Source organism: Argiope bruennichi, chromosome 9, assembly GCF_947563725.1.
Source record: "Argiope bruennichi chromosome 9, qqArgBrue1.1, whole genome shotgun sequence".
Lineage (NCBI taxonomy): Eukaryota > Metazoa > Arthropoda > Arachnida > Araneae > Araneidae > Argiope > Argiope bruennichi.
Genome location: NC_079159.1, coordinates 50,341,309 through 50,356,112, shown reverse-complemented (window position 1 = coordinate 50,356,112; position 14,804 = coordinate 50,341,309). Strand labels below are relative to the sequence as shown.

At 30.0% G+C, this 14,804-nt stretch overlaps 1 protein-coding gene across 2 annotated transcripts in view; it reads left to right on the top strand.

The window, feature by feature from the left end:
* LOC129983845 (protein outspread-like) overlaps window positions 1–14,804 on the top strand; it is a 168,115-nt gene that overhangs the window by 122,464 nt on the left and 30,847 nt on the right. For both annotated transcript variants that reach the window (XM_056093505.1, XM_056093504.1), the window contains exons 8-10: window positions 1,501–1,534; window positions 4,831–5,123; window positions 14,261–14,535. In XM_056093505.1, coding sequence (XP_055949480.1) covers window positions 1,501–1,534; window positions 4,831–5,123; window positions 14,261–14,535 — 602 coding nt within the window. The remainder of the gene's footprint in view (window positions 1–1,500; window positions 1,535–4,830; window positions 5,124–14,260; window positions 14,536–14,804) is intronic.

The window sequence follows — 14,804 nt, the reverse complement described above, 5'->3', positions numbered from 1 at the left end:
TTTCTAAACGATTTTGGGATTTTGCCATTTGCGTATATAACCTTTTGTGTTCGCTACAAAGTTGATTTCCTACTAACTGCTTTCCTGAATTTTTATTAAAAATAATTATTATATTATATGAGTTAAAAGAGCGGAGTGGTAAGAGCATTGCCCACCATAAAAATCAAAGAGATTGTAATAATTGAAATGAATAATAAAATAAGATTCTACACTCATGCAAAGAAATTAATGATGCAATATATATTTAATGTTTGAATCATCAGAATGAATGAACCAATTACCAATAAAAACAACAGGCCGCCTTGAAGTATGAGCTACCACCTGAAGCAGAGTCGTACCTGGTCGACATCGTAGGTCAAAACAAGTGATTCATTCTCATCGTGTGAATATTCATATTAAATACAATTTTGAGAAAAAAAAGTTAGTGATTTCAATATTAGAATTTAAAAAAAAAAAGTGAAAGGAAATTAAAACTTTCAATCCAAAACATCGCATCATAATGATATTTCAAGCTTGATCCGCTTGCTTTTTTAATGCATAACATTTATTCTCTAATTATATCGATAAAATGTTTACGAAAATATATGAGTATGAACGCATGAGTATGGCCACTTCTACTGAAACATTGAAAAATATTGTTGTAAAATTAATTTAAAATATTTTTTTAAAAATTTATTGAAATTAGAGGGAAAAGTTATACAAAATATAGCTGAATACACTGAAAAACTTTATTTTTATTTTAAAATGGTACGTTGGGTATTTTTTGAAGTACCTATTACTCTGAAATTCTTAGGTAAAAACGGTAAATTTTTACTAAATTTTTTATTAAAAATTTAATTTAAATTAAACTTTTTTAGCGAGTTCGTTCAACCCAAGAAGTAAATAGCGCCAAATTTAACAGCTCTGTATCCAAAATCTGCCCTGTAGAATTATTTTTTTTTCCCATCATACATGCCATAAATTTCTTTTTCTTCTTCCCTCTGCAGAAACTCGAAAAATCTCTTAGAGTTCTCAATCTTTTAATTACATAAATTACTGATAGTAGGCGTACTTCAGAATATTATAATTTAAACAAAAAACTTTTTGAATCGATGATCGTCGTCCTATCACCCTCTGTATATTAATTAGCGGCCAATAAAAATGAACCGACCACATTTTTTTAGTTAAAAAAATCTTAATTATAAATCTAAAGTTGATAAATAATATTGAAGAAAAGGAATTTTTGATGGGTTTCTTGAATCGTATTGCTGAATCAGTATTTTTGCTTTTAGGTTATCTTTCAAATAACTGTATCGGAATCGTATATAAAATATAAATAATAAAGCGTTTTCATTTGAATATTAAGGCTGGTCATCTGTCTACTGAGTGTGTATTTTATACAACTCTCGTTTTACTTTAAATAATTTTGATAATTTGCTTATTTTTTAAATTAAATTGTTTCTATAAATTTATTACATTGTATGATTTGCCAACTAATGCTATTTAATTATCATTTTGCAGATCAAATTAATCAAGAAGACATTAAAGTGCCTAAGTGAGTATATCATGTTATTTATTGCGTTTTCAGTCAAGAAACGTTGCATTCAATTGATTGGTTAATTTTGATTGTGAAAAAAACCCATTTCATTGTCATGCTGCTCCAAATGTAATTCGATAAAATTATCGTAAAATGTTATTAAACCAGCCGGAGTTGTCTCCCCAAAACTTTCTCGCATACTCTCTAATAAATTTGTCATTCCAAAGAATACCATACAATAGTTACGAAAATCTTAACTTATGACGTGAATTTAGCTCTTTTACTGAGTCTATCGTGTCATCTTTGGCGAGTTATTTGGCTATTAATCCCTGGCATGCTGTTAATAGTATCCAAAAATTCAAATTTGTGTTTTGGACACATTTTGACACAAAACTGTACTTGCAGTCTAAAAATACCATACCAAATTTGACATATTTAAGACACCGCGTTTATGAATTATAGCATTTCCATGTTTCGGAAGTACAGATCGACAGACAGTCAATTCCTTTATCGGATCTGACTGGAACTATATAAGCGTCTACACTATATATGTGAAATCTGTGTACCGAATTTTACCTATCTAGCGCTCTTCATTTTGAAATTATCGTGTTAACTTATATTCGAACAGCCGGACAGACTAATTTTCTCTGAATGGATTTTACTCAAATTTTGATAGAAATCTGCAAATTTGTTGTAAAGGTCGTATGCCAAATTTCAACCGTCTAGCTCAAAGCACTTTTGAGTTATCTTTGTCACAGACAGATCGAACATTTTTCGAAAATGTATTTTTCGAACTCGGGGAGATCAAAACATGGAGATTCGCCAAAATGTTGAGTTCGAATTTTTTTACTATTACTATACTTTCTCTATACCACGTATATCAGAAAATAATTAGTAATAAGAAAAATAGCGAAGAAATGATGACGTAAAAGTAATTATACTGAATTTATATTATAAAATAATTGGTCTAATTTAATTTTATTAATATCCCATTTTTATAGTTATATATAGGTATTTGGGGTAGTACTTTATTTTACATATTTTCCGAAATTACTTAAAAAAAGCATTTTTATTATACTTTCTCGTATACGAAGCATACAGAAAGGAAATACTGTGATACTCTAGAAATTTTATTCTGAGATTTTACAATCATGATTTACATCTTCCTGAATCGGAAAAAATCATTTTTGGTATTATTTCTATTTATCTGTAGTTCTATCTGTGAAAACAATTACTCAAAATCGTGATGACGAGCTGACACGTTCACTGCCATGGTACAAGCATGTGATTTTGATTGATTTTCTAATTCTAGACAATTTCTTTGCTATTACTGTCATATAATACAGCAGGTGTCATCTTATTAGTTAGTAGGTGTGAACTAATTAGATCATAAATGTGAATCACAGGTGAGTCATACGGCTGCTAATTTTAGAACATAATCGTAACATTTTTTTTGTGCCACAATAAGTTGATAACTGAGCTACTGTCATGAACTTTAATCTTCCAACATGGGAATAATTAACCTGAAGTGGATGAATAATTAAACATACACCAGGTCCAATATTCTGCGGAATTTCGCGTGAATTCAGTGTCACATCGGCGATACCGCAGTTGGGATCTTACCAGCAGACCAACACAGCTGTTTTTAAATGTTCGAATAATAATAGAAACATGTATGCAAATTTCAAAATTAAAATCCTACGGATTTCAAAACTTGAAAAACATGTGACCGCGCTGCCCTAAAAATAACTAAAAACTTATAAAATTGTATTCATCCACGACTTAATTGCTGGTTATATTACAGCAAATAATATCCAAGTTGGCTAAATTCTTGAATGAAACTTTTATGCAAATATTTGGGTTAAATCTATTAAAATTAAATTGTAAGGTTTATAAATATTATCCCATCCACTAAGGACCTTGCCCTCTTACGCCAGACCGGATTGTAGTGTGAAGGAAATGTCCAGGGTATTCCTTTTCTTCACGTAAAAGCGGCTTTCAGAAGTTCCGTAATTAAGGGACCTTTGCCCTGACCGTTTTGCATGGTGTTGAATTATTTCCGGGTATCTCTCACGAAGAGAAGAATAATTCACAAGGTTCAAGTTCAGTTCTTTTCTGGCGTGTTAGATTATATAATCCAACGTTTAAACTTTTATTCATTTAAAGTATTAAATTTTTCTGAATCAGACTTCTCAGACAAACACGTCTTGTGTTTTTTATATCTATCTTTACGTGTATTTGTGAACTCTTATGTAATAATGCTGTATGTAATTAAAAATAAATGCAACATTATAAAAGAAGTTTGATATATGATTTCTTTATCAAAATTGTAAATTTTGGACCACAGCCATTAAAGGATTTCCGTCGATCCATCCGTGTGCTTTTGAACGTGATTACTGAAAGGCACAACAAGTTAGATGTATGATATTGGTCATATATTATAAAGAGCTAGCCAAATCTGCTTTTTTTGGTTGGCGCAGCGTGGCCAAACATGGCTCTTGTGCCATTAAAACCAAAACAATCAACCAACCTATTTCTGCGTTAACTTTCGGTTCATTTAAATGAGAATCGGCTTGAAAATCAAAACGAGATTGTGATAAATGCAATATCGCCTTCCGTTACAGCGCAGTTCACGTGCCCACCATTTACACAGAAGTACGACTTATCATCGGAGTGAGGATAAATCGTTCCATAGTATTATTGTACTTCTCAGGAAAGCGAAAAATAGCCACTTTACCAGAAGCTTCTCATTCTCTCTCATTCATAGGAGATATATCCTGATGAGATAAAATTTATGTTAATTTTTTTATTATTAGATGTGTGGACATGTGTCAAATCTTGGGCCAAACTTGTGTTTGTTTCTGTAATATTACAAGTGCAATACTTAGCTATTTGAGTCAATGAAGTGTGTATGATCTTGACACAAAATTGCGTAATTGCGTCAAATTTTGAACTTGATCATTCAACTAGAAGAAATTCACAACCAACGTCCGATTCTGTTTCTAGACAACGAAATAAAACACAATACGCTCCATATTGTGTGAGTATATGAGAAAGGAAAGAACACAACAGATAGTTGTTCTAGTTTATTGTTTCATCCCTAAAGCACACATATATTGTGCAATTTAATATGATATAAAATGATATCTACAATATTGAATATTATTGTAAAATATTATTGCGCGATATTGTACAACATTCCCAACATAATCCGCCAATTTTAAGGAATCTTACAAATACTTGTGAGCGTTATATGTAAAGTATAAATCGTTCTAGAGTTAATTTTAAAAATTCCTTTTGTTTCTCTCGAACAGGGATGGCCTCTCCCAGCTAGAAGAACTTGATGCTCGCAGGCGGAACCGCAGGTACCTGAAACGCGAGAACAGGGTCCAGCGGAACCAGCGCAGCCGCAATGACGGCGTATCCAAGATGATTCCCGCCAAAAAAGGAGCGGAAAAGAATTCGGCAAGTGAAGTATCGGAAACCACATCGAACACTAATGGATCGGCGATGGCAGCCGCCGAAAAACTGGAATATCTGGAATCGATTCATTCCAATGATATGGGACCGTCCCCTTTGAGGAGAAGCACTTCTGCTAATGAGAAAGGTAAGATTCTGATGGTGAAAGTGATGAAACAAGTGGTTGTGGTTCCACTTTCTTTTATTCTTCAACTAAGAATCATTTTATTGCCTTTTTTGTGTCTTTTCTGTAATCTGGTTGTGTGTGTGTGTGTTTTTTTAAAACTATATCTATTGGCAATTCAAGTTGACATTCGACAAAATTTCTGGGTTTTGTCAACTTGTTCAAAATTTAAAGATGGAACGCGATTAATTCCTCTATTACAGAGAGCATACGTATTGTCTTCTGTTTGCCGTCTCTGAATGGAACTATTAGAGAAACGCTATCCTGTGCAAAGAAAAAAGGTCTCTCAAATTCGGCACTGTTTTCAGTGTATTATTTATTTTTCTAATCGAAATAATTCTAATCATTTTGCACTAAATAGATTTTTCTTCTTCAACCTAGTCTTTTGCGAAAATCATGGTATCTTTTATGTGAGACGTTTTTTATTTATTTATTTTCATTGTTAAAATCAGCGCCGATATTCTATTTATTTTGATTTTCTTGTATAACTATGAAATTCTGCAACTTTTGTATTTAATCTGGTATATAATGATGAAGATCCAGTATCCAACATTGACATCCTCACATTCACCGATGAAGTCCGAACAGAAATCTATAATTTTATTATCAAAACCACATATCAGATTTTATTTATCTAATTTGTTGTGTTTCTGAGCTATCGTGCTCGCATGCACTTGGACGAACAAACAGGCAATCGACTTTTTGATAGATGTAGCCAAAATTAGACGTAGAGTTGTAATTTTGGTGAAACGTACTTGTGTTAAAATTCTTCTACATAGTTTATTGTATTTGATCTGTCGCATTGAGATACACACTTAAGATATATTGATAGATATTAAATCCGTTGAAGGATTTGTTAAAAAATGTGATGTAATTTGGAAATTATAGTTATAATACTTAATATTAAATTCCCTGCTCGTTGTATTGTTTAGCTGTCAGGTTCACATATGGAAGGGAAAAAAGACAGACTCACCCAAAATTTGATAGAAATTTAAAATTTTAATATCAGGATCGTACACTAAATTTAATCTACCTTGTTTGTTGTGTTTTTGAGTTAAGTTTTGAACAGAGATAGATTTCTGATTAGGCAGCTTGTCTGTAGACTGAGAGGAAGCTGTAAACGAGTCGGTTAAAATATTTTTTTCTTAATAACCAAATGAGCAAATTTGTGAAAAAAAATCAAATTATAAAATATTTGGATAATATTACATTTTATCAAGCATAATTAGTTAGGCCCCTATATGACTTATCATTTAACTATTTGAAAATTTATAAACATTAGACCTCTACTTTATTCATATTGTGTAGATGTATAGATATTGGGCAGTCTGAAGTGATTATAAATAAATAAAGGTTATTGCATTTTCACAAAGTTAATAAATGATTAATCTAAATTAAATCATTAACATTTTTAAAATGTAAAAATTAATTAACCAATTAATTGAAAAAGAGAACCTTATATTGCATAATTCCCAGGGCTGCAAAATACTTAAATCCATCATTGATTTTGACTTTAACACCACAATTGAGTGCATTTATCTTGTTAACAGAGAAGCAGACAGGTATGTTCCAAAAATGGACTTAGTACTCTCGGAGAATTCTAAAACGTTCATATCAATCAAAATGCTCGAATGTTTTGCCAATTTACAGCAGTGTCTCTTTTTTACATAATATGCTAGAAGAAAAAAAGATACTTATGAATATATAATGGTAATTTATTCTTTACTTAAGTAATCCTAATATTCTTATAGCAAATGTTTATCAAATGCAATTCTTACAGCCACACCTTTTCAGAAAACGTTGAATATTTTCCTATTCGATTTGAAACCATGAAAATATAGGGCACGTCTCTTTAGATAATTAGTATTTAGTTGTTTCAATTGTAAATTTTTATGCTGTTGTTAGTTGTATTAATTATGTTGATTTAAAAATCACTTGTTAGCAATCAAGTGCAGCTCTAGATTTGGAATACTTAATTTAAATGATTAGAAACAATAATTGCTTTGTTAACTTCTGCAGCAAATAATATTAGAACTCAATTAAAACTTAATCAGCATTTTTTTAATCTATGTGAAATGTAAAAAAAGGAAATATTTACTAATTATAAAGAGTTTGAAACAAGTGACTCATTGAAATATCTGGATACGGCTCAATGTAATCGAAAGTTATCACGAATCTACGTTTTTCCCGCGTACCATTATGGTAATGCCCCCATTGATGGATTCAAGGTCTCTCGGCTTTTGCCCATAAAGTTTTGCCTGACCTTCACCTCTACGCTACGAAAGAGACGGAGACACAGAGGATACCTGTTGCAAATCAGGTCAAAACTCCCATCAGTAAACCAAAAACGTGCGAATGCATATGAAGAGAGTGAAACAGCGTCTTGTCAAAAAATAAAATTACTTCAAATATCTTGGAAAGACGTGAATAAATTGAGTGAGTTGTGGAACTAAGTTCTGAATGTAGTCGCTGTGATGTGTAGATTTCATTTCAAAGACGATCATGGATACTAAATGAAATAAGATACTCTTGAATTTTCAAGAGTTTAAACCATATTTAACTTGATTTTTTTAATTGTCCTCATTATTACCTTATACTTATAAGTAAATAGTTGTTATTAAAAATAAAAATTAGATTTAATTTTTTAAATTTATACAAAAAGTTATTTCTAATTTTCCAACCTTTTATATCCATATAAATTGACCGGGCATCTAGATTGACTTATTGATTTTTTTTTCTGTATTGGAAAAGTATTCTAATTTTGAATGAAATATCCCGAACTATTCCACAAAATACCCCTAGTGTTGTTTTAAAATGAGAGTTAATATAACAAAAACCAAAAACCCGAACTGCTTTATTAAAAAATTATTATTTAATACATTTAATTCTTGATTATCAAGAACTCTATTAACCTAGTCAGTACAATAAATCGAAGTTTATTTCTCACTTTTTTTTTTAATGAACGAACGATTTTTTCAGAAAATGGTGCTCAAATTGGCAGATGGTCATTTTCTGACTTCGAACGTCGTTATAAGCTAACAAAAGTTTCTAAAATTTCATTGCGTTCTTAAGCACTTCACAGTGATTTGAACAAGCTCCTTGAGTTTACGCTATTATAAATATATCAGAATGGGATTATATGTCCGAAAGTATCGCGTTGTTAGGGTTGTATAAAAATAACAATCTTTTGAGAAAATTTTATTAAAGAATTTTGAGGAAATGCGAAGTAAAGAGCGAATATCAGTAACAAAAGAATCTCATTATTAGAAGTTTGATATCAATAAAAAAAATTTGTCTAAATGTTAAATACATGATAGTTATTATTACAATTAAACAAAATACTTTAAAAAAATTATTAAAAGGAAAGAAGTTAGAAATCAAGAATAATTTCTGTTACTTGAGTTTTTGTTTTTATCTGAGATGATTACAATCACAATCAACTCAAGAAATCGAAAGTTTCATATAATTAATAATAAAGATTGATTAAAGATTGACTATATTTAATCTTTTTTTCTAAAAGTGTGCTCTGAAAAAATTCAATTCCGTTATATATTATACAAGTGCACTCGTGATGCACATGAATTACGAATTGTAAGAGATGCTGGTATGCGATAGAAACTAAAAGTTTTTTTTTATTTAATTCTTGCATGTAAAATTAATTAAAAAAATCTTTTTTTTTTTAAATTTTTTTAAACTTCTATGTTCTAAAATCATAATCGCATAATTTTATTTTCTTGTTGTTTCTCGTGTTCTTTTTCTGCAATGCTCTGAATGGGGATTCTTAATCTAATTATTCTGTATTTTAGTTATTTTAGATATTAGTATTCAAAATAAGGGCTTTTGGATGACACTGAAATTAATATTCTCTGAAACACTATATACTATCATAAGCTGCATTGAAAGAGGAGAGTGAGATTGAATCAAAAGACTTAATCATTTTTCCACCCAAAACATCTTTATTTCATTTGATTCTTCTTAGTTATAAACACCTTTATTTCTTTAAAATCCAGCGCATCTGCAATACAAAAAACGAATAATTTAAAAAATAATAAATTCAAAATTTTGGTAATGTTTAAGTGGAAAATTGTTAAGCTTACATTTTTCGAAGCTAATGTACATTTAATTTCTTTTATTTACTAAGTATAATATAGAGAATTACAAAATTCAATGTCAGGTAAAAGAATCGAAATTTGGAACTGTCTCCGCTAATTTAGATCATCTGAATTCTTAATCTAATACTAAAATTAACAATTTCTTGACGGTTTCCCTTGTGTCACGCAATAAAAAGTAATGAAATCCAGCTCTTAATGTCTTCGTCCTTCCTTTTTTTATATTACATATCTGAAAAGAGCTTATATTATTGTTCGAAACCTAGTCATTTCGTAAGCAAATGTTTAATCACTGACATTTGCAAAATGGCCCAGTGTAAACATGCATTTATTCTTTATGAGAAAAGGAGCTCAACTTCGACATTGAAATGGAAATGCAACGTTTAATACACGTTTTAACCTAGAAAGATACCATTATAAAAAGGACTTGTATTTCAGAACAATTTTTTTTTCCTTCTGTGTACTTTTACAAACAATATTCTGCGTTATAGTGCAAATATGAACAGAAAATAATTCATTTTTAATTAGTTTTTTTAAATCAGTTTTTAGACCATTGGAACAGGCATTTAAAATTCGGGATTGCTCCGGTTGGTCCAGGACATTTGGTCAACTTAGATACTCGTAATGCATTCCAGAGCACTTCACCAACCTGTCTTTCGTCGTTGTTCTGCATTCATTATTATTTGACTATGCTTTTGTACGACTGTTATTATACTTTCTTTGTTTTAATTTTGAATTTAATTTTCTCCTTTTAATTCAGTTTTTTAGCCGTTAAACTCTCTTGCATTTTATGCGTTATTTATGTGTCTTACCTCGTTTCCCTGATTCAATATGACTTTGCATTTTCATACAAGTCATACATTTGAAGGTGTTAAGTGATACGCACTTATACACCTCATTTTAAATGATTCATCAATAGATACAAATAATCCAAGGCATTTTAAGAAACATTTATTAACTACATTAATGTATGATATGGAGAAAAAAGAATGAGATAAACACTTGAAAATAAAGCAGTTTCTAATTAATAACTGAAGTAATCCAATTCGTATTAAGAACGGAATTTGGTAATAAGCCACAATTTGTCCGTTTATCAGTGGGTGTGGGATTCGAATGTCTAGAAAAAGGCTAAAGATAAATTTGGATAGCTATGTTGCGAGAACGAACCTACAAGCCCAACATGTCTACTGGATTCAATCTTAACACTTAATACCATACTACACCACACCTCCGTTTCCAGAGCTCATGTGACCCCTTTCCAGTTTGGTATAGATGTAAGCCAATTTTATTTTTAAAAAAATTAGGCTGCAATCAATTGGAAAGAAACATACAAATGACAAAATATGAATACATAGAACATAACAAAAAAAAAATTGGTAAAAACTAAAATGAAAAATATCTGGAGTACAATAAAACTGGATGAATGGGCAGGAAAATGTAGAGTGTGAGTGAAAAAATAAAGCAATTATAAAAATTAGGTACTTGAGAGGACTTAAAGATATATTATGAATAAAATGTGAGGTATTAAAATTATGCACGGAAAAATTTATAGGGGTAATCTAATTGGAATAATTCTCCATAATCAGTTAGGAATTTACTGGATCCAGTAGATTCCGAACATCCGACCGAGAGAAGAAAATCCGAGAGGACAAATCCAAGAAAACAATCAGGAACTGATAAATTGGGCTACCACACAATCACTCTCTGCACCTATGGTACAACTGATGGTTGCTCTAATATAAATAGGAAAATGTCAAGTGCGACCGCTAAACAAGCACAGTTTGCACTTTTCCCGCATGCGGAAATGCATTTCTTTAACTTGCCACTTATGGCAAGGCGAGAGTTTCGCCCACATTTCTATCATGAGAAATAGTATTTTGATATTACATCTGTTTGTTATAAAACCTGAAAATTTTTCTGATATTCTCATATTTTGTAACATCCTGTATATATATATTCATTAAATCTGCATGTTTTTTCATTCTTTTAGCAAAGTGAAAAATTCATTATCTTCAAAACTAAAACAATATTTCATAATTGATTCTCTAAAAGAGATTTTCTAATCAGATACTTATTACTCATCATAATGCGATACTTTTCACAGAATTTCGCTTTCCATAAAAAAGAAAAAAAAAAGAGTTTCTAAAATGGAATTTAGCCAACATCTTTGAACATCAAAGAGTTCTCAGAAAAGCGTTTTCAATATCACAGGAACTTCACGCGTTTTCTGCAATCTCTTGACAAACTGAACTACATGGTATTGTTTACTGTTAGAAAACTTTTGAAACTGAGATAAGAGTTATAGATAAAATGCACCACAAAATAACCATTCATTTAAAAAGAACTCTTCTCTTTATTAAATGGATCAGTTAAGATAAATATTTATACGCCTTATCAATAGAGGATGATAACATTTTATATACAGGAAATCAAGTTGGTTATTCAAAATCGGTAGAGAAAAATGTCTGCTTTTAATTTTATTTTGACAAATCAATTTTCCGTGTTTAAGTTGCCATTATAATTTTCTTCCTTTTAAATATTTTTCTATGAAATCGTGAATAAAGAGTTCTATACACAAGATAAAATTGCACTGGTATTTCTGAAAAATTTCAGATTTATTTTAGTAAGAGATATTCTATATAATGAAATATGTTTTGAATGATGATTATTTAATTTGTTGCAACGCTTTCTCTGTTTCTTTCCATAATATACCTAAACCCGTGAATTAAATTATTCATTGAGGATGCGGTCATTTGGTATTTTTAATGTATTGTCGATATGCGTTATAATAATTTGAAATCTTCGTCATGCGTTTCGTATAAATATATTTTATTACATGTGTGGCCGAGAAGAAGAAATTTTAGAAAATTTAACTTCAATTCATTTCACTTCGGGAAGCATTTTATGTACCAGAAGCGATGCTAAAACTGTGTCCGTTTACATCGGAGTAGAAAAGATATCGAAATTTTTCCCTTCAGTGGTTTTACGATAAGATTTTGAATTCATTCTCAATTCTATTTTGAAATAATTAAATAGATTGCATTAAAATTAGATATTGAATAACACAAATACAGAACACTTTAAGATAAGTAGAAATTAGATTATCAATTAATTAATAACAATTTTTCAGTTTCTGAAATTTGAATACATATTCATTGGCTCGTTTCATATCGGCTTATTAAAGTTCAAATCCACACTGTGCTGTTGTTTCCATTTACTATCCTATGGTAGTAGCCTTGGTGTTCGTTCACATTTTCAAATTTTTGAAATTTTTCGGAGATTTTAATTGAACATATTTTTTTTTCATACTTTGAATTATTTTCCCCCAGGTTAACTGTATTATGTGAGAATATCATAACAAGACTTTTTGGCTTATTAATCGAGAATGTATTTACATACATAGTTTAATTCATGTTTCTGATTTATCTAATTTTGATTTCATCATTATTTTTGAAATGAAAATTATTTTTCATATTTTAATTTGCAAGCCAATAATTCCATTAATAATATGATTTAATTGATCATATATTAGATTTTTATTTCTAATCAAAAACTCTAAATATTTTTCACGTTTTAATGCTACTTTGGCATTAAAGATAAAATATTGTACATTTGAAATGCACGTAAAGGCAGTTATTTGAAAAATAGCAATTATTGTCCTATAATATGAAGAAATCTTCACTATGCAAGATGGATAAATTTTTTTAAGTTTTTAATTTTAATAAAAAGATTTAATTTATTTCCAATTTAAACAAGTTTTTAAGTATGACAAATAAAAGTTTCAGAAATTAGTAAATAGTTTCTCTGAGGATTGTTGCTTGTAGCCCTGCACATGAAAACTAAAATATGCAATTTCATTTGATTTAGTTGCTTAGAACGGTTGCAGTTTTGAAATCTGCGAAATATCATTTTATGGATTTCAGATCCACTATTCCAAATTATTCCAGTATTTTAGCCACTGCTGATCAACTGCTGAGTATTTATAATGCAATAATTAATTTTGGAATAATGCAGCATTTTAGGTGTTCTGTAAAACTTTGCGAAAAAATTGTGTATTTCGAAATATTGCACTTTGATGTTTTCTTTAGTACATACTAGACGCCTCTGACGACCAGCTGGTTCGCCAGGATTGATGGTAGCTAAAATTTTCAGTTAAAGGTTTTACGCAATTTTCTCTTAACGACTTCCACAGGAAAGTATTTTTAAACAAATTTTGAGAATCATACGATACGTGTTTGTAATTTTTGCCCATGCAATTTTTAATCAACTCACCTAACCTTTTAGTTTGAAATAGAAGTGACTAATCGTCACCTAATATGAAAAGTTTCTTATTGAAATTGTTTAAAAATAGAAGGACTTAAAAAAATTTCGCCATTGTTTATTTTAAAGTTAAACCTTTACTGTAAGTAGGAAGAAAATTTCAGAAATTTTAGTAAAAGCGTGCTTTAGATAGAAACCTACTCAACAAGGAAAAATCAGTCTATATCTTCATCATCAGAAATGGAAGAAAAAATCTGCATAAAAATGGTTGGAGTATCTCTACAACAATGAAATATATTATTGTAAAATGAGTTTAAAAATATTTTTAAAAAATTGCTTAAAAATAGATTTTAAAAAACTGTATTGCAATTAAATTAGCATAATTGAAAATGTAATTTTTTTAAGATGGGGTAAAATTTATTTTATTGTCTGTAATATTTTCGATAGTTATGAGAGGAAATGTCAAAATTTCGCTTAATTTTTTTAATTATCAAAATTTTAATTAAAAATCTCATCCGCTCCAAAATATATATATGCCAAATTTAGTAGCTCTATATCTAACGGTCTGCCATGTGGAACGCCAACATACATTTTTCTTTATTATCAAGAAAGATATAGATTGCGTCCAATTAATAATAAAATTGTAATTCGATTTTGTTAAAAGAGTCTATTGTTATTAAGTTGATTGCTTGTGCCATAAATGTATTCATCTTTATTCATTTTGTTTTCCAGAAAATTCTAACGAAATTTCAGATTCAAAAAGCAAAGTGAATTGTTCCGGAAAAACAGCTCTGCGGAAATCTGAATCTTTAAAAAACATACCGTCACAAACGCATTCGGAAATGAGGGACCATGTCAGCGGCCTCAGACGTTACCACTCTTTCAAGGGTTCTTCCTCGTGTCATAGGAAAATCAAACAAAGTGCTTCGAGTTCAGCTATTAAGAAGGTGAAGCTTCCATCCACACCTAATACGAGGGCGCCATCTACACCAAATGAAACAGCAATGGTAATAACAACATAAAAAACATTTCTTATTGCAAATTAAATTGTATATCCGGCATTAACCTAGGATGAAAATTTCTCTTTTTTTATTAATAAAAATATAACTATCTTTTAACTGGCAAGAAATCTTCATTGAAACCTTCCTTATGCTTCATATTTACCACCACAGAGAAGAAGGTGCATTACAAATTTGTCCAGGGAGAGGTTGCATAATCATAAACAAAATTTCATTTTTCTAGTAGGTAAAATATTGTTGTAGGGTTGAGTTACCAC